Here is a 24350-nt window from a genome sequence, read left to right on the forward strand (position 1 = left end):
CAACAGCCCTCCCAAAGTTCAAGTTCCAAATGTCCTGCATGTTTCGGCTAAGCCAGATCCCCAAATATTTAACTTCCTCCGCCTCGGAATGGATATTCAGTCGTCACCTCGGGGGTGCCGTCTGTCAATGGAATTACAGATTTTGCTCAATTTATAGATACGCCTGAGAGGCCGCCAAATTTGATGAATTCACGGAGCACTGGGTCCAGGTTTTCTGTGGGATTCAGGATATACAGGGTTACATCGTCTGCATAAAGAGATATCAATAGTCTGCGAGTACTGAAGCCTATCCCTCTAGCAGTGTGGTGCTGGCGTATTCGAGCCGCAAGGGGCTCCATGGCGATGGCAAATAATAGAGGCGAGAGTCTGGTGCCTCGCGTTATATTAAACGCCTCTGATACCATGCCATTTACTCTCACCCTGGCCAGTGGCTTACTGTAGACCAACTTGATCCGACCTATGAACAAGGGACTGAACCCCATGCGTTCCAATATTGTACGGATGCAGTCAACGTTAAAAGCATTCGGGATGCCATAGATTCGTATTTTACTAGTAATGATATCCCGGAGACGTCCTTTCCCGTGGTGTGGGACGCCTTTAAGGCCACGATCCGGGGCCACATCACCTCTCTATCGATCGCGCGGAGGCACGAGGCTTGTAAATTGGAGGACAGCTTGGCGAAGGACATAAAGCGTGCTGAGCTGCAAGATCGGGAGCATTCTTCACTAGAATCCAGGAGGCGGCTCGCCAACCTGAGAGGGCAACTCAGGCTTTTACGCACCAACAAGGCGGAGCACTCTCTGCTGGCGCTGAAGCAGAGAAACTTTGAGGGAGGAGACAAGGTGAGCCGCCTGCTGGCGGGGAGATTGAGAGCGAGTGCGGCCAAGGCCCACATAGCCAATGTCCAGCTCCCGGATGGGAATAGGGCTATTTCAATTCTCTCAATTGAAGACGCCACCTTTAACTTAGAGACCACATAAAAAGGGCTAATATCCTAGATCTATTCAGGAAATTCCAGGACCCCGCATCAGTAAAGAGATCAATAAATTCCAGGAAGACGGTAGCTACTTTTTAATAATTTGCGACAGTCTTATCCACACAATGGCAAATGCTTTCTCCTTTATCTTCGAGTTCACTTCCTCTTCCTGAGAATGTAAGAGCTGATAGGTTTATCATTTGAATGATCCCTAGCACATAATCATTCACGTTTCCTTTGGTATCGCTCGCACCACTTTCAGGGGTTACACTCCTCCCCTTGTTGCATGATGGGTGTTTGTTCAGCTCCACTTTAATGGTCCCTGGTTTGGGCTTACTCTTTCTTTGTTTTTTCCAGTCTTTACCCTTGGGCTGCTAATGCTAGGTGGGTTGTTCCCCTTAATGCCCATACTACTTGCTACTTCGTTCATTTGGTCTAAGTTCCTTACTGGTAATACTTTAGCATTGTTAACTGATCTTGTATCAAGCGATGTAATGGGGTATGTATTATTAGTCTCTCAGTCCTCTGTTTCCCTTCCCACACCCGTCTGGGTGGCTGCATCCATATTTTATCTTGATGACACTATGACATGGGGCATCGAAGTCAATAAAGATGCAATGTGTCTTACCCACCTAGGGTTTCCTGCAACAATAGGAGTATGGACAACAAGACCCTATGCAGAGCATTCATAGCTTCCAAAATAATGAAATCTTGGGAATCTTTGGGCTTAAGGGTAGTACTCTCCGTGTAATTGTTAACTGGGATGTTCAGAAAAATTTAGTTGTCTGGCTGTGATCCCCTATAGAGTTTCTACTGCACTCTACAAGGAACTTGTGAGAGAGGGCGTGCGACGCAGCGGACAAGATGGCCGCTCCCCCTTTGAGCTTCGCGATTTCGGCAGCGCTTCCTTGGCGAAGGACCCGATTCCAGCTAGCGTTTCTGGGAAGAAAAGGCTGTTTTCGGCGTCGGAATTACCCCCCTGCTGCTGGGTATGATTTTAGACGGCAAACTGCATTTTTTGATGTAAAAAATGCGAAAAAGATGAATCTTTGAGAACGGCCGCCATTTTGTTTTTCCTTTTTCACTCGTTTAAAAAAAAAATATATATATATCGCTTCTGCTCCCTGGATTTGGCCTTCTAATCGTTTTTTCTTCAATCACCATTGCTTTCATGAGGCATTTTCTTCCTCATTCTTTCACGGCTGTTTTCTGAAATTATTTTTTTTACCCCAGACTCTCTCTTCTTTTGTCAGTCACTGGCTTCAGGGCTCATTTTGTGACCCACCTATATGTGGCTCTATCTTTACGCTGTTTCCTGCCTCCTGATGCATGTTATCTTTTTTTAAGGTGTTTTTGCTTCATTGTTGCAGCTCTTTATGTGATTTCCTAGCCCACGTCTCAGGCTGAGTTGCCTTTTTTCTCACATTGCGTTGGTCCTTTCAGCATTGCAAAGATGGAACACGCACATAACTCAAAAGCCTCTAACGCAGCTTCTGCCACACGCAAAGACCCGGCCTCCACTGGTAAACGCCTCAAGAAAGACCCCCCTTCTCCCTCCAAATCTCCACTTCCTGTTACTCTTGAAGATATTATGGAGGAATTACGCCTAATTCGCCCTTTTATGGCAGACACCACCACCACCTTACAGAGATTGGACGATAAATGGTTCAACCTGGACAAGAGGGTATCGGATGTCGAACAAAAAATGAGTGTTGCTCAAGATGTTGCCGCCAAGGTAGATAGCCTCACTAAGGATGTTGAAATGCTCAAGAAAACCTCTGAGGATTTGGAAAATCGAAATAGGCGCAATAATTTGCGCATTTATGGTGTTCCAGAGAATTCGGAGGGGTCGGACATTATCCAATTTTTGAAGTCATAAGTCTTACCTATTGTTGGACTACCTAAGCATGTGGATGTGAACATTCCCCAAAAACTCTTCTGTTTCTTCAAAGCCCAGAGGCATCATTGCTTATTTTCTTCTTTATTCCGGCTGATGACTATTCTACATTCTGCCAAACAGCATAAGCAGTTATTATGGTCGGGTCACAAACTCTTTTTCTCTCAGGATGTTTCAAAGCAGACTGCTGCATGTCGCAAGGAATTTTTGGACTTACGACCTATGCTTTGTTCCATGAACGCTAGATATGGCCTTATTCATCCTTGCTTTTTCATGGTTACATATAAAGAAAGGACATTTAGCTTCGACGATCCGGTGATCTTCGCAAATTCATCCACTCTCATAAAGAAGATTCCATGGAACACAGCAGCTCTTAATCTCTCAATGTCTTTGTTCACTGTAATTGTTTATTGTTTTTTAACTTCACGTCTTATTGTTCCTCCTTGTAATTTTCACTTGTTCTGCTACCTTGTTTTCTAGGTCTCCTCTTCAAGTGTTTGGTTCTCTGCCCTCCCCAATGTACTGTGCTGTTGTTTGTTTTACTCGCCCCAGTTTGCTGCCTTCCCTTCACAAATGTTTGGTAAGTCTCCTTCATTTGTTTTACATCGTCGTGTTTGGTCTCCCATTTCATTTGTATCTTCTTTTTCATTCCTTTACTTCATGTTTTTGAGATCATGCATTTGACATCTTCTTTTATTGTGTGGTTGTCTTTTCCTGTTGCTCCCGCTCTCACTCTACTGATCTTCCCATTATTTGTTCTATATGGCTGAACCTTTCTGTTTTTTTGCCATCCTTCTCTCTTCTCTCTTTCTCAGGGGAGCTGTTATCTCCCACTCCTCTTTTCCTCCAACATCCCTTTCTCCTTTTCTTTTTCTTTCTTCATGGCATTTTTCATGTACTTCTGCTTCCATTTTCTCTCTTACATTTTTTGTCTGTTCTCTCTCCGTATACTGTGGTAATGGTTTATTATCTCCCTTTTGGCTTCTCTCTCTCCTTTCAGATTTTGCTTTCCTTTTCCGTTCTAGACTATTTCTTCACTGCTCTGGTCTATCTTCTCTTTCCTCAATTTTTTCTATCCTCATGCTTATCTTTCTTTATTTTTATTTTTAAATGAGTGGTCTTCGTGTCATTTCTTGTAATGTTAAAGGTCTTCGTAACCCGATTAAAAAACAACGTTTTTTTCCCATTTAGCCAGACTGAAATGCCAAGTTGCTCTGTTGCAAGAAACCCACCTCTCTCAAAAAGATCTCTCCTCTCTGCGTAAACAATGGGTGGGTGATGTTTTCTGTTCACCGTCAGTTAACAATAAGAATGCTGTTCTTATTTTGTTCCATAAATCGTTGTCAATTCAGTTAAAAAATTAGATTTCAGACTCTGATGGTAGATGGTTGTACTTAGATATTAAGGTTAATGATACGGATTTATCCTTTTGCAATGTTTATGGTCCAAATGGTATTGACCCCACTTTTTGGACTGATTTTTCCATGCTCCTCTCCTCTCATACTAGTGTTGATTTAATTTTTGGAGGTGATTGTAACCAGTTAATGGACCATTTTCTGGATCGTAAATCTCAGACCAGGTATATTCCTAATAAAATGCAAAAATCATTTTACCGAGCAATCTCCTCTAGAGGTTTAATTGACTCCTGGAGACTATCTCACCCTGATACTTTGGAATTTCCTTTTTTTCCCCTGTCCATGCTTCACACTCCCGGATAGATTATATCTTTCTCACACAACACATTTTCCAATTCATGACAAATGTTGAAATTGGTTCTATTCTCATTTCGGACCATGCCCCTGTCATCCTAGAATTGATCTACCCTCACCTTCTCCCAGCTCTCGCCGTTGGCGTTTTAATAATTCCCTTCTTTTGGACCCTCAGTTCGTCAATCAATTCATTCTTTTTATGGACGATTTCTTTCATACTAGTCTTAATTCCACCTCTCAATTCCATTTTGTTTGGGACGCTTTTAAAGCTTCGGCCAGAGGCTTTATTATTGACTTTGTCTTGCGTAAAAAGAAATTGGCCCTTTCTAAATCCTCTCTTATTCTCAAACAAATTAAGGATCCAGAACACATTTTTTACACATCCAACTCTCCTGAAGCTCTCTCTTCTCTCATCAAAGCTAAATTTCAATGTAATAAATTTTCTTGCGACTCCGCCTGCAATCATCTTTTAAAATTTAATTCCAAGATGTATGGCGGGCGTAATAAAGCGGGCAGGTCTCTTGCAAATTATCTTAAAATTAAGAAACAAAAATCTAAAATAGCTGTCATATCTGATGCTTCTGGGATTCGTCACTGCACGGACAACAAGATTCTTGATTGTTTCGTTCAGTACTACTCCTCTTTATATACACCTGAATCTACCCCAACTCCTCCTCAAATAGATTCCTTTTTTCTCAATATACCCAAATCCTCATCCGCTGATCTTGATTTTTCTTCTCTGGATGCTCCCATTTCCGAGAAAGAGATTCTACAAGCCATTACTCTCTTACCCAAAGACAAATCCCCCGGTCCAGACGGTTTTACTGTTCGTTTTCATTTTCAGTTCAAAAATTGTCTAATACCACATTGATCTTCCTTGATATCTTCTTTTCTTTCCACAGGCGATTCGAAAGGCTCTTTTACCCAAGCCATGTTATGCTTACTTCCCAAAAAAGATAAAGATCCTTCCCTTTGTAAGAATTATTGGCCCATTTCCTTAATCAATACGGATTGTAAAATTTATGCCAAAATCTTAGCCTCCCGTTTATCTACTTTTGTTCCAGACCTCATCAACATTTATCAGTCCGGCTTCGTTAAAGGTAGATCTATCACAGATAATTCTAGAGCTCTCCTTAATATTATTCACCTAGCCTCCAAAATTACAACCCCTCTTGCTGTTATCACCCTTGATGCTGAGAAAGCTTTCGATAGGGTTAATTGGGATTTTATGTTTGGGGCCCTTCGCTGGCATGGTTTTAGTCCTCATATTATTAAACTTATCCAATTATTATATTCGTCCCCCTCTACTTCCATTTGGGTTAATGGCACTCAGTCATCTTACTTCCCTTTACACAGGGGCATTAGACAAGGTTGTCCCGTCTCCCCTTCTTTTTATTTTAGCATTAGAACCTTTCCTTGAAACAATTCGTCTTTCCACCTCCTATACTGGTTTTGTTTATTAATCATTAGACATCAAATTCACAGCATATGCTGATGACATTTTACTTTATATCTCCAACCCTGCTACATCTCTACCTGCACTTTTTTCTTTACTTACCGAATATTCTTCAGTCTCTGGTTATAAGTTAAATATTGATTAGTCTGAAGTCTTACCTCTTAACAAATACTGTCTTGCGCATATGTTTCATGGTTCCGGTTTTGCATGGAATCCTACCAGCATTAAATGTTTGGGTGTCTTATATTCTTCATCTATTAAGACATCGTTAAAATTAATCATAAAGATATTCTTTCCAAGCTTTCTGCCCTTATAGAGCGATGGTCCCCCTTATTCCTATCCTGGTGGGGTCGATTGGCAACTGTCAAGATGATGCTTCTCCCCATTATTGATTTTTACCTTTCTATTTTGCCTATTTCTCTTCCCGCCTATTTCTTCACTCAGATTAATCGTATCCTCACTCGTTTCCTCTGGAATAACCGTAAATCCAGGATATCCATATCTCGCCTTCAGCAGCCAAAGCATTTAGGTGGCGTAAATTTCCCCAACCTTGTCCGTTTTCATTCTTCCTTTACTTTAAAGCAAATCTGGCCATTCCTTGCAGATTTGCCCCACCCTCTCTCCCACTGCATGGAGTGCTTTAGAGCAAGCTCAGCTCTTGCCTTTTCCTTTTCTCACTGCTATCCATTTATCTCAACCCCCAAAACGATTTCTTTCTCCTACTTTTAAACTCTCTAGGGCACTTTCCCTCTCATTGTTTCGCTCCTCTTTTTCTCAAGAGCATTTACACTCCCTTATCACGTTATGGTACAATCACTCTCTGAAGATCAACAACAAGGCCCTCTTCTGGAAGGAATGGATTGACAAAGGCATTATGTATATAGATGAGCTCTTTGTTGATGGTTCCTTACTGGATTCCCCTACCATTTGCTCCTCATTTCATTTATCGAATACACATTCTCCCCAGTTTCCTGATCTCAAAATAGCCCTATCTACCCTCTTCTCATACCACACTACCTTATCAGATATTGTCCCACCTGATTCCTCTCCCTTAGCTTTTACCACCCCACACAAAGCGGCTACCATTTATAATATCCTCTCCCGTTCTATTCCTGACCGCCCCCCCCCAAATCCAAACCTGAACTTGCATGGGAAAAGGATCTAGCACAGGATTTTCCTTTCCTATTTGGGAATCCATCTGGTCTAAAATTCACACCGTTTCTCGTTCTGCTAGCACCACTCAGACTCTTTATTTCTTTTATAATCGACTTTTTCTCACGCCAAATGACCTTTTTAAGTTCAAAGTCCTAGACTCCAGCCATTGTTGGTCATGTTCTCATCCTGATGGCACTTTGTTTCATATGTTTTTTCAATGTCCCTTGGTTGCATCCCTTTGGAAACATATATGGTGCAAGCTGAATGAGATTTTAAACTCCAATCATATCTTTAATATTGTTCACATATTTCTAGGTGGTTCTTCTCTTATTTGGAATGTTTCACTCAATGTTCGTAATTTTATAGACTTGTTTATAGCCATTTCTTTGCAGATTATTACTTCAAACTGGAAAGATACCTCAAAGATCTCTTATACTGCCTGGTGGAACTTATTATGTCATCATCACTGTAGGAAGGTGAATACCTGACTATGGTTACCCCAGATTTTTTGCCTTGTGTTTAGCTGGTTTTCGACTTAGTTGGCCTGGCTCCCTGCTAATCAGGGCCCCAGGCTATCTGCTCTCTCCTTAAAATGGACTCCCTGCACCCTAGGTGCATAACCAAATTGGTACTGGACACCTTGTCAGCCCCTATATAGTGCACTATAGGTGCCAAGGGCATAGGTTTATCCAAGGCCTACGAGGGGCTGCAGCATAGCTTTTGCCACCCCTGCTGGTTCTTAAATTGACACAACTGGCTGATCACTCAGCTGGGGCAAGTTGGAGTAATCACCCCTTGCTATCTGGACACATATAAACCTATAAGTCACTCCTATGGCAGGCATTATCAATCCTGGAGGCAGAGTGCTTGGTTTAACGTGAGATGGTGCTCGAGCATGAGCTGAGCCTGTCTGCAGCTGTCGGGAACAACTCCCTTAGCTGTTCCAGGATAATGCCATACCATATACTCTAAAGTGCATTATAATCCATCGCGGTTATGTGCTAACTTTGGTTTGGCTTTATCAAAACATGTCGTGTAAGGTGTCATACGATTTGGAATACTATCCCCTCGACAGTCCTGTCGACGGGGATAGCATTCCACCCTTCTAGAGGGAGAAGACATGTTACTTTGCTAAAACGCGGTTGGTTTCTAAAAGAACCTCAGCATCTTAAAATGGATGCTGCTGCCACCGACACAAGCCTGACCTCCTGCTGCTGAACGAAACTTGGCAGAGGAGGCGTGGACAAAGGGTTTCCTGTCGCAGGGAGGTGCTACACCTCTATAAACAATTGTTGTACAAAGTTCCCCAAGAAGTGATGTTCGGATGGCAGGAGGGGTCTCTCTCTCTCTAAGAGAATGTGTGGAGATTTGTAAGGGAAACAGTCCCTTATCGGAACTTAGGATGCCTCACACAACTAATTAGCTTGACGACAGCTGTCATCTCGCCAGATGGTTGTCTCGTCTCATCATCGGCTTCCTGCTCCAACGTCAAGCCGGCGCTGCAATGCCTGACGGGTAGCACAGAATGCTACACTTTTGTGGAGTTCTTTTGTTCCTGGCTGTTAGTTGGGTGCGTGTGAGGGGCCTAAGTGGTGAAGTAGTGAGCATGCAAGGGTGTATCTAAAAAAGGTAAGTTAGTCTACTAAGAAAACTTTATTAGTGTAGCTAACTGCCTTACTAAAAGTTGAGTGAAGGGAGGGGTACCGGGGCTCAACAGCAATGTAGATTGGCCTCGTTCAACCCTCACCTATGTTCTGGTCAACATGTTTCATGCCCTATAGGCAATTCTTCAGGACCTAACAGTGCTCATAAACTCATAGGGAGCCCGTTGTGGGCTAAGAATTGTGCAATATACAACCTGAGGGATCAGTCACCATGGCAGGAAGGGGTCCTGCGTGGAGATCAGACCTGAAAGGAAATTAACCCAGTCCAAATTTTTTTTTGTTTAAGAACACATACATTTTGTTCAATGCGGGTCAAGGTTGTATATAACGACCATAGTCTGAGCGTGGGATATCGCCTCAAATTGGTCGTGTGAAAAAACTGAGAGAGAGAGAGAAACACACACACACAAATTGCCAAACATCTATTCATGCGTGTATAGAAATGAATTGTGTCTATATTCTGTGCTTGGCTAAAGACCTGCTCCAATTTCGTCAGTCAGGTTTGATTGGTAGTGCAACAAGCGAGGAGCTATGTGTGCCCAAAGAACAGCAATGAAGGGAAAAGAGTATGTGGAAGGGAGAAATCTTACCCTCAGTCCCTAGTATTGGTCTCCACAGACTGTTCTTGTGGGACCTTTGCGTCAGGTAATATACCTGTAAATGGAGGAAAAGAATAGTGGGCAAGGTGACAACCCGGGGTGGTAAGGAACAGACCAGCTGCCCGTCTGTGGTCTCATCCCACCACCCGTCGGCGCCCGTGAGACATACCACTCGAGTCAGGCAGCAGCGCAAGAACAGACGCCGCGGGTGTCCATCGGGCCTCAACCTGGTCACAGAGTGCCCCTGGAATGCTTCGCACTCCATCCCCCTTGTGGTGGTAACTCCATAGTCCCTGACAGGGTAGCAAATAGGATCACGATGATCCCCGTGGGGCCCCATGGTGGCTGATAACCCAAAAGGCTCCACGCGGGTCCGAACTGCCCCACTCACCCGGTGGAGAGCAGTCTCCTGGCACCCCTGCGTGGCGGGATCGAAACCCAGACGGCCTCGCTGGAGGGTCCGAGTATGTTGTGATAGTTAGTCCCATGACACAGTGCAACACCTTACCTGTTCAGCGCTTGGTCGTGGCTTCTAAACACCTACCCCCACAATACGACGTGGCTCGGCACGTAGAACAGCTGGCACAGTACAGTGCTTACTGCCGCTGTTAAATACGGTCCCGCGAGGCCGTTGTTTGTGGGCGTGTCTGAGGCTTCGTTGCTAGGCGACGTGGCCAAACCCAGTCAGGAGATGCATGTGGGAGGGAGCAACTCCATGACGAGGCGCCGTAATGGCGCGCCATGTTTAAATGGAGTATTAAAATGTGGGGAAGATTGTAAAAGGAGTGCTACACCTCCCCAGACAGGAGATAGTGTATTGGGGCAGGGTGGGTTGAATGAAACCAGACACTGCTTGGGGCGCACAAGGCTTCCCCTTGCATAATCCGATCAAACCGGTTCTGGGGCACACCAGCCCCAGTCCCAGTGTGACCCTGGACAAAGGGAAAGGGGTGTAACTACCCCCTTCCTGGGTCCCACCCATAGGAGGGACCTTACAGGTGATCAAGCCCCCAAGATTAGTATGATGCCGTGAAGCTTGTCTCCGCTGCCACGTGGACTCTGGGGCACCGAGGAGTACAGGAGCACCGGCGTTGCTGAGTTACCTCACCCACAGGAAGCGGGTGCACGGGTGCAAAGTAGTGTCGGGTTTCGTCACGCAGGTTGCTGGTGCCTGAAGATGAAGATGCTGCAGGCGTCGTGAAGAGAAGTGTCCGGTGTGATCCAAGGGTGGATCGAAGATAAAGATGATCTGAAAGCAGAGGGGACAGAGTCTGGGTCACTCAGCAGTGACCAGGGTGGAACCAGGAAGGAACCAGTCAATGTCGGGCGCAACAGACGTCTACCCTGATATGCTTCATCTTTCTCTTTTATCTTTCTTTCTTTCTCTCTACCTTTCTACTTTCTGTTCCCCTTTCTTCTACCTTTCTTTCACTCTTTTTTTTCTTTTCTTTTTCCCCTACTTCTCTCCTTTCCCAATTCCATAAAATTTAAAAAAGCATTTTCCCTCAGTATGTCCTTTATATTTCCCCTTTTCGGGTTCTTGTTTTTATATTTCACATTCACATTGTATTATCCCATTTTTCCTTTTCTTTTTTTTCTATTATTGATTGTGTTTCTGTACTGATGTTTTACTTGGCATGTTTGATTCCATAAAGCTTTCTAAACTTACAAGGAACTTGTGTGGCTCACCAGGCCCGTCTAATGCTATATCTCCTTTTGTGATACTGTATTGCTTATTGATGAAGGCAGTTTCCACCTGGATCCTCAAGCTTAACTCAGACAAGAACGAAGTCCTCATCCTGGGCTTCTCCCCTTCTTAGTGGCCTGCTGCGCTCAGAATCCCCCCACACCCATGGACTATGCACGAAAGCCCGGCATAATCCTGGACTCCTTGCTCTCAATGAACCGCAAAATCAACAACCGTCAAGTCCATCTGCTTCCGCACACTCCGCCCCCTTTGTAAGATTTTCAAGAAGATCCTCACCGAGTCCAGGAAAACGGTCACCCATGCACTTGTCAGCAGCAGACTCAAATACAGCAATGCACTGTATACCAGAACCACCCAGAAACTCCAAAAGAAACTGCAGACCATTCAGAACGCCTCCGCCAGACTCATTCTGAACATACCCCCTGCAACCACATCACTGGCCACCTGAGAGACCTTCAGTGGCTACCTGTCAAAAAGAGAACCACCTTCAAGCTTCTGACACACGCCTACAAAGCCCGCCACAACACCAGACCTGCATACCGCAACCAATGTGTGTCCTTCTACACCCCCACCAGGCATTTCCACCCTGCCCAAAAGGCTCTGTGAAGGTCTGGAACTCCCTGCCTCTGCACCTCAGGCAATCACCATCGCTGCTGCAATTCATAAAGGACCTCAAGACCTGGCTCTTCGACTGAACCTCAGTCCCAGCCCCTCCTCCCAACGCCTTGAGACCCTCATGGGTGAGTTGTCGCTCTTTATACGTTTTTGATTGATTGATTGATTGATTGAAAAATGTCCTCCCATGGGCAATGGCTATGAGAGCAGTTTTGACAAGCACAGGACTGTGGGTAAATCTACAGAGAGTGACAGTTAGTCTTCAGGATGGTGGCAGTGGTAAAGTACAAGAGAAGGAAGTGGAACAGCAATAGGGCATGATTAATACACACCTACCTTATTATGCTTGCAATTATCCTAAGTGGTGACTTGCTTCTTGCTATGGCACACATAAGAAATACCAGCCGGAAGCTGTTGATATTCCTCATTTCCCCCCTGAGAGAAGCTACAGCTCCATTGCGCCAGCATGGCGTCACTATTCAGATACGCTATTTTCAGAGCCCATCTAGGTGCATGAGCAGCCACGGCTCGTGCAGGTAAGAGTGATGGGCCGGGTGGGGGCGGATTTCACAGACGACGACGAGGGAAAATGTATTAATATTTAATTTCCCCTCATGGTCATCTGTCAAATCACCCTCCCCCCACCCAACCGCTCTTACCTGCATGTGCCGCAGCGGTGCATGAGGTGTTAACAGTTTACGTTCCCCAACGATCCTCTCCAGCCAATCCAGAGTGTGCAATCAGCTTAGAAGGATGGAAAAAGCCTTCAAAAACCTGAATGCAACAGTAACAATTCTAGACTAGACACGAGGAATACGCCAACCTATGCTTGGTGCTATTGTCAAGATATCACAGAAACAAGTATGAAACCAGGAATAAAAAAAGAAAATTACTACAACATCATTTGGAAATTGTTGATGTATGTTTCTTTGTGCATCACATAGAAAAAACAACATTACAACAACAAATTTACAAATTAATTTTCTGTTAGGCTATGTGATTTCAAATAGGTGTACAGGGTTGTATTGTTTTTCAATTTTACAGTATAATGTCTACATAACTAGAATAGCAAACACAACAAGATGATGGACAGAGTGCTGAAACTGGGTCCAAACTGGGGTGGCATAGTATGCAAAAGAACGATGGATTAAACCCACATCTGTGACTGGGGGTGAGTGGTTGAAAAGCTTCAACAACCCGTCCATCATCTTGATGTGTTTGCATAAATAACTAAAATACCCTTTCTCGTAATGAAATACAAAAGGTCCATTCGGCAAAGGACATGTGTTCTTAGAAAGAAAGGTTTACTAATTGAATCCAACTATATACAGACAGGTAGAATACGCACAATGCAGACTTGAAATTCTTGTAGTTTTACTTCTGGAGGCAACATTAGCGGCAGAAAGAATCAGAGTAGAAAAGGTAGTAAGCAACTTACATGGAGATCGCTCGTCTGTTTACAGAAATCTTCGTAGTCCTGGTCAAAATCTGTTCTCCTCTGATCAAGGAAATCGTACTGCTTTTTCTTCATGGTGCCGACGATCATCTAAACAAGTGATGATACCAAAATGAGGAAAATAGCAAAATACAGGAACAGGTTACGTAAAAACATATTTGTGAACCAAAGGCAGTTTATTAAGCAAAACAGCCTTCAAAGAGAGGGAGGTGTGTAAGCCTCACATTTCAAAACTTCCTTTGTAACCCTACTGCTCTTGTATTTGAGTTGAAATAGGTAGTGCTGCAGATGTTGGCAAATCTGGAGCTTACTGCATTTGTGAATGACTAACTGGCACTGTTGATCATGACAAACAGGCAGAGTAAGACTTTAGGTCACCTCTTGTGTATTTGTTTAGGTCTCGGCTACGCAGTGCGCATGCGCTGCATAGGAGAACTTTAGCTGTCGCTCTGGACATTTTTAAGCACACACTCGTGCTTGTGGCGGCATCCACCTTGCGGGAGCAAGCAGGGGAGCGCCACAAGCACGAGTGCAGTGCTTGAAAATAAGAGCACGGTGCTCACGCTCCACTCTCTTTCGCCTCTTTGTGCCCTCTCACACCCTGTCCGGCTCTATGCCACAGCACACTGCTTGCTCCCTGTCTCTACTCTCTGTCCCCCGCCCCTACTCTCACCCCGTACTTCAGAATAAAATAAATATCCGTGCCCTCCACACCTCTCCTCCCTTGCACGCGCCAGTCCTCTCTTTGCTTTTAGTGGCTCTCTGTCCTTTGACTGCCTCCCCTGCCCCCTCACTAGTCAGTTATTCTTATTCTTGTCATATGCATTTAGATGCCTAAACTGATATTTGCATGTGTTTGAGATTCAAATGCATGTAAGGATCTGGTTAGCAGCCTGGTAGTCCAAGCTGACGCATGTAAATGTCCAACCCCAGTATTCTGCACGGTCTGTACAGTTAGCAGTAATGTGTGTTATTAGCCTCTATCAGTAGACCTCTACATCAGTGGAGCTTCCCTCCTTGTTCACATCACTTTGCCGGACAAAGACTGTTTCATCTTTGAGATTTCAAGACCTTATTTAAATCCGTAGATCCTTTTCCTGAATTCCACCTGTGAACGTTCAGTTTCCTTGTTCTTAACACACTGTAGTGCAGTATTTATGTAGCGCTGTTAGCAAGGCGTGTTTTTCACACCATCAATGCATCAGTTAAACAGAGCGCTTTGAGCTGTGATGGCTACAGCCTGAGCATCTTGGTTTGGCTATGCCGCTATGTCCTGCTCGATACTTATTCATTTTGTTAAAATGGATAATGATATGACATGGCACACAATGTTAGGGTGTCATTTTCGCCTACATGCATTGTATGCACAATATTGGTTGACACAATTCTATCAATTGTACATAAACTTGGAGTTCAGAAAAGTAAATAGTTAACTTGGCAATATATTAGTACCCAATGTAGTGAACACAACATTTTTGTAGGTCAGTATTGTTATTCACGATATCATGACAAACAGCCCATACCAAACCACACCGTTTTCTTTTCCGACAGTCAGGATTTATAGACTCCATGAAATTGCTTCGTGTGTCGTCCTTGATGTGCACACTCAGTGTACACTTGGTGTAAAAAGAAAAACTATGTAAGAAATCTGAAAATGATAAAGTTTGAAACTGCAGTACCAGGTTCTTCTGCTGTCAGGGGCGGCCTTAGGCATGTGCAAGCTGTACACCTGCACAGGGCCACCAAACCTCAGGGCCCACCACGCCAATATAGATCCTTAATATAATAATCCTCTGAGGATGGATAGATATTTGCTGACCCGCCCCCCTCTTCACTGGCCTCTGGGCTCCGCCCCACCTGGACCCCCTCTTCCGGGCCCCCTACCTACGCTCCCTGCCCAGGGCCGCCAGGAGCCTAGAGCCGCCCCTGCTGCTGTACATCTAATTGCCGCGCGAGGGCTTATTCCGCCTGATATGGGTCACACAAGCTGTCCCATCTGCTCTATGACGTGTCTCCGCCATATGCTGCTGCGTCACTCCAAGGTACAGCAGGGATTAGTGCTGTTTACTGCCAGTTACTCAAGTCTGGGAGGAGGCTTTTCTTACGATCAGCAGCGCGTGTGTCTGAGCTGAGCAAATGCTGAAAACACAGAAGCATAGGAAACAGCTGGGCAGCAGCATGCATTGTCCTTGTCTCCCCTTTTAATGTAGGCAGTTTGTTCCATGTGCAGCAATCTGCCGGTTTTACACGGGCTGGTCGCCGCTGGCAAGCCCTCTACGTTTAGAGCTGCGCATGGGAGGCGCTGCTTGCTTTGTTTCCAAAACCATGACTAGGCAGGAACTCTCAACACAAAGACCTGGCACAGTTTCTTCGACATTAGAAAGCCCAATTCCGTCTCCTTGGCTGTAGGTTACCCCAGCTGTAGGTGGCTTTAGAATTCACGCAGTGGTCCAGGATGAAAGGAGAGCAGTTTTAGTTCCACAGAGTTTGGTTTAAGCGTTGTTGCGCTTTGCTGCTGACTTTAATTAGTTGCCCGTTGTCCTGAAGTGGAAGAAGAGCAATTAATAGCCATTAATGGCCAGTTATCAAATGAGCCTCTGTGCTCATTTGATACTTCAGTCCATGCTGGTACAGGAAGGCGTAGAATCTGTGACGTCTCTAGATTTTTTTTTTAGGGTGGTATGTGTGTGGATGGGTACACAGGAAGCCACAGATAAAACAGTTATGCCACTTGTAATGTGCAGTGGTTGGGAGTGTACGTACAGCAGATTCAAAACTGATATTTCACAGAGGTACAGTCTCTTTTTTTGAATATGCCTTTATTCTGTGAGCCTTTCATCCAATAGGAGGCCCAGTGTCGGGCGATTCCCTTAGCTCCATGTGCTGCGATGGCTGACTGCATGGTGGGTTGAAATACCAAAGAATAACAAGCATTTGCAATGCAATAGGCCTCGCATTTGCGAGACTTTGAGTTACTGGCATTGTAAATCACAAACCTTTTATCTATGTGTTGGTTTTTGAAAACATATAAATAAAAGGCATTGTCATTTACAATGCCAATTGCTTTAAATTTTGCAAATGCGAGACCTAATGCATTGCAAATGCTTGTTAGTGATTATGTGAAGTCCACAAATGTATAGTCTTTGAGCGCCAAGAGACATAGATTAAAAACATTATAAATCATAGAGGTGTAAACTACCCAAGTGCTTCATTTTTATTGGTTCCTAGCCAGCGAAACGATACCTAGTAACTCCACAGCTAGTACTTCAGTACGGCCTGTTTAAAGTATCACCACACATATCATTACACCTTTTTCTAACAGCTGCCTGTGAAAATTAGATTTTTAATAAAGAACTAGAGTATTCGCCTGGCTCAGAGAATGTGTCTGCATTAGATGACATGCTGCTGTAGAAGACAGTTCTAGAACTATTCATTTTCCTGGTCATTAGTCTGAATATGTGCATGATGTATGCCGATTATAGATCCTAAAATAAATTATTCCATAAAAACATGAATTCCATGTGCTTCTATTATATGAAGGGTATGTTTATTAAGGATTTTGCGTAGCCCCTGTGCCATCTAGCACACATTCTTTTGAATTACACCGCAAGAGTCTGATTTATAATAGCAATAATATCCAAGGGTGAGGACTCTACTAGGTAGTTATAAACCATGGTGGTGTAGGGCCTTCTGTTGCTACTCCGGTATGTAACTATTTGGGAGTGCCCTCTCAATAGATAATATTGATTACGTATCTCTTAAATACCTCTGTATTGTACCAGAAAAACTGAAAAAAGTCAAAAATGACCAAACTCTAACAACTCAGTTAGTTAGTTGCTGCAGAGCAACATTTGTGAAGTTTTCCTAAAAGAGAAAATAGAGTTATTTTCCCACATTTATAGAGCCAAAGAGTACTATTTCCTCAGACCTGTAGCAGCTAATCTATGGTTGTATATAATCAAGGGTACAACACCCATTGGGCTAAATTTACTTAATTCCCCCAGTACTTGTCATCCCTCCCTTCATGTGCCTTAGTCCGGGCTGCTGCAGGCCTTAGTCCGGGCTGCTGCAGGGTAAGCATAAAAGATATACATTTTGTGGGTATTCTTTATCAAGATATAGTAGCCACCTACCTTATACAGATATATATATAAAAAAAGTCGACTTGGCCACAACTAAAATGAGTGGATGCCCTAAAAATTATTGATATACATGTTACACATGATGCAAAAAAAACATCTTGGAAAGGGCCATTTGTAATTGACATTTAGACATTTTATCTAACGATTAATTGAGATAACTGGTAGGCTATGTAAATAGGAGCCCTCCGTTCGAAGCTTTGAATTCGAATGGATAAGTTAATATTTTTACGGACCATTTTAGGTAAGAATGATGGATTTGCTATACATATCTTACTAGAACATTTTGTGAAAGTTCACCAAAGATGGCCGACACTAGTTTGTCCCTTTTCTATCTTGCTTTAATAATAAATGCGTAATAGTATACCAAAGCGATTAAAAGAAACAGCAATATACCCTTGAGTTCCTTAAATATAATAATACATTAGAAGAAAGCATGTTATATTAGAACTCTGCACGGTCAGAATTGCGTTGGTGAATAGTGTAAGTCGATTATCCATTCGACTGTTATATTAGTAATACCATTTATAATTAATATAAAAAATAAAAAATAAAGTAAGAGTCTGGAACTATTCTAAATGTGTACATGATGTTACACGTTATATTATCGTACTACAAACCGCGTGAGAACACCTAAGATGGCCGACGTATGTCTGTCCTTTTTTTCGAGTTTATAATAACTGTGAAATCATAAAAACAAGGGTAAAGATGTTGTGATGACCACAGATATGCTCTGTGAAAGTCGCAAAGTTAATATTGCGAGATATCATACACCGTATGAGAACCATCTGGTGTCGGGTTACGCTGATGAAAAAATTAAACCAAATACCCTGATGTATGTTAGATTAATGTTGGAGCAAAATAGACTATACCCCTATCCAATAAAATAATTGAAATTGCTGCCCTTGGAAAATTTACGAACGGAGGGTATTACGGAAGATACGACATGCCTCTGTTACAAAATGGCAGATATTTTCTCATAGCAACTAATATAGGAATCTGATCGTGTTTAGCAAACAGGATTGGCTTAAATTGAGCATGTGATCATGAATTCTCCAGATAATTGTTACAGGTGTCTGGAATGAATCTGAGCGATAAGGCCCTGGCAGCAGTTGTATAAATAGAGTGAGTCAGCGACCAGCAATCCGAAGGTGAGGACGGATGTGGTGTCGCGGGCGACAATAGGAACAGGAAGTAAGTAGGAGCCAGAACTCTTGTTGGGGCTATTGATAAACTACTGGGGATCTAGAATATTGATTATTCAGTGGGTAAATTAAAAAAAATGATGCCAAAAAATCCTCTGGATCAGCCACGTAGGTTAAGAAAGTGTACAAAAGTTATTACTTTTGTTGTGGCTTTTTTGAGTATTAAAAGGCATTTAACTTGATTCCTAAAAGTTAGATATTAAAATAAATTGTTGGCTAGAAGAGGGGAGGAGAGAACTTTTTTGCCATTTTCTAAGGATACAACAGAAATTATTAGTTAATAACCTAATGTTTAAATGGGAGGACATATTGATACTAACAAGTATATAGGTCCTTCTAGGAATTATTGAGCAGCCTGGTAAAGTTTGGGATTGATAACCAAAAAGAAATAAGGGTGAATAATCCTAGACAGATATCTAATGGTTGGATGGACACTAATACAATGGAAGAAATTCTGATAAAGTGTACCCTCATATTAGAGAGTTAACAACTAAAGAACTAAAAGCACACCGAATCTATACTTCACGTATGCTGTAAACAGGTAAGAAGGTGACTATAGATATAGAAGTAAAGAAGGTGACTATAGATAAAGCATATAAAGTGAATAGAATTAAGTGGTAGTAATTCTGATATTGCCAACATGTCTCCCTTCAGCTATTGGAACACAAGGCTAAAAAAGAGAAATTATAAACATGATTTTTAGCTGGGAAAAGACAAAAGCATCATTAACAGAAAAGAGTAAGTGTGATGCAATTTTCAATCTCCTTTCTCTGATATATGCATATAACTAGAGGATTTACGACCAGGGAGATATAGACAATATGCTTATCGGAAGTAGAATCTGTGTAATTGCCTAGGGTGAGTGTGGGCAATTACTTCTGATAAGAAAACCTGCAAGTATGTTAGCACTGATTGATAAGTACTATCCCTGTCAATCTAATATCTGCCTGTACATAAGCAAGTAGGGCCAATGTGTAAGTTACTAATATGTAAACACTTTTTGAAAAGTACCATCCCTGTCAAACTGATACCTGCCTTGACCCAAGTAAGTAGGGCCAATGTGTAAGATAGCAATAGTAAAGATGCATAAAAATTGAACAGTATGTAAGCAATCCAAAAAAACCCTCACAGGTGTGGTATGAGTGGGATTGTGGATATGTTGAGCATAAGATGTATGTGTCACTTGGGTCCAAACGGATGTTACTCTATAATGTATTAATATAGGGGCACTGTACCAAAACATTTCTTAAATGTTATTCTTTACATATATTTTTCTTTTGTAGCTATTTCTAGGTTAGAGATCTTTATGCAATTTTTTTCTGACGGGTCCTGAAGAAGGTGGTTGCCAACATCATTTACTCCACCAAAACGCGTTGACCAAGTCTAATACTGAATCCTATGGAATGCAGTGAATACATTGTGATCTATAGATAAACAACTGAAATGTGTCAACTCGTACAGATAGTGTGTTGTGTGAATAGTATGTATGGAGTATGTATGAGGTCGGTTGCATGTTCTCTCTACCCAGGTATGAATGCTAATTGTTAGAGGTTTTATGTGAAAATAATTTTGTAATATTGTAAATTATGAATAAGAAAAGTAATTGCTTTGTATAAATAATTGTTTGTTGAAAAGGTAATAGTGTTTTAAAAAAAGAAGAAAAAGAACTTACAAGAATGATAAAGATTAATAAATGAAATCAGAAATTTAAAATTAATTGGTCTTTTTGGTAATTTGTAGTGCCCTAAATGGAATCTATGACATAGATACTTAGAATTTATTGGTCTTGAGGGAGAGTCTTTATAGGTTTGTCTGTTTTTTTTTCCCCTCTTCTCCCTGACCCAGAAACTAAGTGTTTCAGAGGGGGTCCTAGTTTTTTCCTCTATGCTGCAGGGTTCAGGACATAAATTTGTTTAGCGGATATCTGTTCGGCTGCACTGGAAATGGGCCTCAATGACAAACTCACATACATATTTTCACAGGCTATAATGAAGTTGAAATGAATAAAAAGATTATGGGATCTTTGATCCTGAATACAATGGGAGAAGGGCCAGAGATGTAACTAAAAAATGAACAAAGTGTTCTGCAACTATTTTGTTTGCCTTTCACCCTCATCTAAGTACATATAAAATATAACCAACCATACTTTAATTGAAATAGAAATGCAAATTAAAGTAATCAGCTAGAAATGTATTCTTATCTTATGAAAGTTCTACGGGTCAAAGCGCTCACTGCAGATGTCTGTGTATAGCCAGACAGTTACAGACCAGAATCCTGGTTGGTACACTGAGAAATAGTGATGTGTTCTTATAATGCTCAGAGGTACCAGTCTGCGACTGAAAGTATATATGCAAGCCATTATTTTAAAATATTATTAGACCCAATATAATAGAGGCTGCTGCAAAATTAGCATAAAGAAAAAACAAGCTTCTTAGAAATATATGTTTAGTAATAGAGAACAAGAGTCAGTCAGTCAAAACACTTTATTCGTTTATTTAAAATCATAAAAGACAAAATTACATATTTACAAATATTTCAAACATTCACTTCATATATTTATATATATATATATTCACTGAAAAAACCATAGGTTATAGACCATATATAGTTAGGGATTAGCATTTAAAAAACCTTATTTTATTTGCACAAAACCATTGAAATTCCATATATAGTTAGTTGCACTAACTATATATCGCGGACCCGCAATCCACTGCTAATGATGTCACATATTACATCATTCATGACATGGTCAGTGACATCACTGATGACATCACTGATGACATCTCAAATGACATCACTGATGACATCACTGATGACATCTCAAATGACATCACTGATGACATCACTGACATCTCATTTGACATTACTGATTACATCACTGATGATATCATTTATGTGATAATACATCTTCAGACTCTAATATAACCTTAGATACACTCAGTGTAAACAGGCATTCACAGACTGTCACACATCCATGGAGTTACTCACACACCTAGTCAGTCATGCAAAGAATCAATCACATCTCCATTTCCTTAACTATACAGTTATACACACCTTACTTATTCAAACATATACTAACACATATTTACTCTCGTATACAATCCTTGATACAAGTTCACAATGATTCATACAGCCACTCTCACATTCACTGGCTCTTATGTTCAGTTATTTATATATGTCAACTCTCACATGGAGTGTGTTTTACATATGTACTTACTTTGACATGTAGAACTGAGATATCCATTCACTCACCAATATACTCATGCACACAGTCAACTGTCCATACAGCTGTTTCTACATGCACTTTTGAACCCATACACCTAGGAAATCAACTGCTCACACATCTATGCACAGAGTTATACACCTCCCAGTAGCCCACACACATACTCAGTCTCCCATACAAATACTTGGGCAACCATTCAATAACCCATATAGTTACTGATATAGCTACTGATTTAAACATGCAGCAGTTTACAGAAGAACATAAATAATGATTGCCAAATTAAGACACTTTAATCACTAACCCATGCACTCAGTGAGACACATTTAATCATTCTCTCATACAGTCAGTCATGCACCTACTAAATCCTTCATCCAGACACTTATACATCCACTCATTCTTCAATATGTAAGACATATTTTAACTTTACAGAAACATACAGTCACTGGGTGTTGTCATCAGTGATGTCATCAGTGATGTCATTTGAGATGTCATCAGTGATGTCATCAGTGATGTCACTGACCATGTCATGAATGATGTAATATGTGACATCATTAGCAGTGGATTGCGGGTCCGCGATATATAGTTAGTGCAACTAACTATATATGGAATTTCAATGGTTTTGTGCAAATAAAATAAGGTTTTTTAAATGCTAATCCCTAACTATATATGGTCTATAACCTATGGTTTTTTCAGTGAATTTTCAAGGTTTTGTAAATGCAAATTCCTAACTATATATGGTCTATAACCTATGGTTTTTTCTGTGAATTTCATTGGTTTTTTAAAAGCTAATATCTATAGCTGTAAAATATATTCTTTATTAAGTGACGTATCACGTAGCCCGTGAGACGTCTCATGATGCATCGCATAACCGTGACGTATCGTCTCTGCAGCGCAAACCAAACCCAAAACGTAAGCGCGCCAGAACACGCTTAAAGATATATATATATTTTTTTAACCTTAATTAGACAAAATCCACACGTGCACATATCACAAACGTTCAAAAAACACAATATGTCGGACTCCCGTTACGCTGCCGGTTAGCTGCCTGGTTAACGTACCAGGAAGCACCTTTACCGCGGAAAATCGCAAATTTTTTTTTTTTCACCCCCCAGGGAACTTTAATAGCCCCCTCATCAATCCTAGGGGTTCAGGAGGGGTCTGCCTTACCCCTTTCATTCATTTACACCTTTTTTTTTCCACCTCTTGTCTCTCGATCCCACAGAGAGACAAGATGGCGGCCGCTCCAGACTGTTTACAATGATAACAGCCAATCAGCTTCTCCTCAGACTCCCGTTACACTGCTGGTTAGCTTCCCGGTTAGCTGCCCGGTTAGCTGCCCAGTTCGCGTACCAAGACGCGTCTCTACGGCGAAAAAATCGGATTTTTTTTTTGTTTTTTTTTTGGCCCCGCGTGGCTTTATAATATCCCCCTCATCAATCCTAGGGGGTCAGAAGGAGTCTACCTTGCCCTCTTTCCTTCATTTCCCCCTTTGTTTTGGCCTCCTCTTGTCTCTCGATCCTACCGAGAGACAAGATGGCGGCCGCTCCGGACTGTTTACAATATTGACAGCCAATCAGCTACTCCTCAGACTCCCGTTACACTGCCGGTTAGCTTCCCGGTTAGCTGCCCGGTTAGCTGCCCGGTTCGCGTACCAAGACGCGTCTCTACGGCGAAAAAATCGGAATTTTTTATTTTTTTTTGGGTTACACTGCCGGTTAGCTTCCCGGTTAGCTGCCCGGTTAGCTGCCCGGTTCGCGTACCAAGACGCGTCTCTACGGCGAAAAAAATCGGATTTTTTTTTTTTTTTTGGGTTACACTGCCGGTTAGCTTCCTGGTTAGCTGCCCGGTTAGCTGCCCGGTTCGCGAACCAAGACGCGTCTCTACGGCGAAAAAAATCGGATTTTTTTTTTTTTTTTTTGGGGCCCGGCGTGGCTCTATAATATCCCCCTCATCAATCCTAGGGGGTCAGAAGGGGTCTACCTTGCCCCCTTTCCTTCATTTCCCCCTTTGTTTTGGCCTCCTCTTGTCTCTCGATCCTACCGAGAGACAAGATGGCGGCCGCTCCGGACTGTTTAGAATGTTGACAGACACCGGAGAGCCAATCAGCTTCGCTTCGCAAAGTTCCGATACGCGAAAAGTTCGCGAACCGGAGCGCTGCCCGGAGCGCTGTTACAGATATATATCTTGTTTTAAACGTTAATTTCTCAAAATCCACTGAAGCACATATATTGAGACCTAGCAAAGGCACATCGGGCTAACAGTCCCTACAATTTTGCCAAGTTTCGTGGAAGTCCATTCAGCCGTTCGGGCTAAAAGTGAGGCCAACCGCCCTATGGAAATTAACATGGGAAAAACGTGTTTTGGGACCCCCCTTTTTTCTCAGCCCCCCCTTGACGAACCCCCCCCAAATTTCCAGGAGCTGCTCAGAAACAAAATGTGCCATTTTCCTGAAAATTTCAGCCAATTCCGTCCACAAACGCCAAAGTTATTAGGCATAGAATTTTCAAAAGTTCCATAGAGAAAAAATCCTAACTATATATACCTACTG

General features: G+C 42.2%; 1 protein-coding gene across 1 annotated transcript in view; it reads right to left on the reverse strand.

Moving 5' to 3' along the window:
• DNAH5 (dynein axonemal heavy chain 5) overlaps positions 1 to 24350 on the reverse strand; it is a 5605957-nt gene that overhangs the window by 4082791 nt on the left and 1498816 nt on the right. Inside the window, exon 12 of the mRNA XM_086967405.1 lies at positions 13218 to 13325. Coding sequence (XP_086823531.1) covers positions 13218 to 13325 — 108 coding nt within the window. The remainder of the gene's footprint in view (positions 1 to 13217; positions 13326 to 24350) is intronic.

Source organism: Lissotriton vulgaris, chromosome 4_1, assembly GCF_964263255.1.
Source record: "Lissotriton vulgaris chromosome 4_1, aLisVul1.2, whole genome shotgun sequence".
NCBI classification, from domain to species: domain Eukaryota; kingdom Metazoa; phylum Chordata; class Amphibia; order Caudata; family Salamandridae; genus Lissotriton; species Lissotriton vulgaris.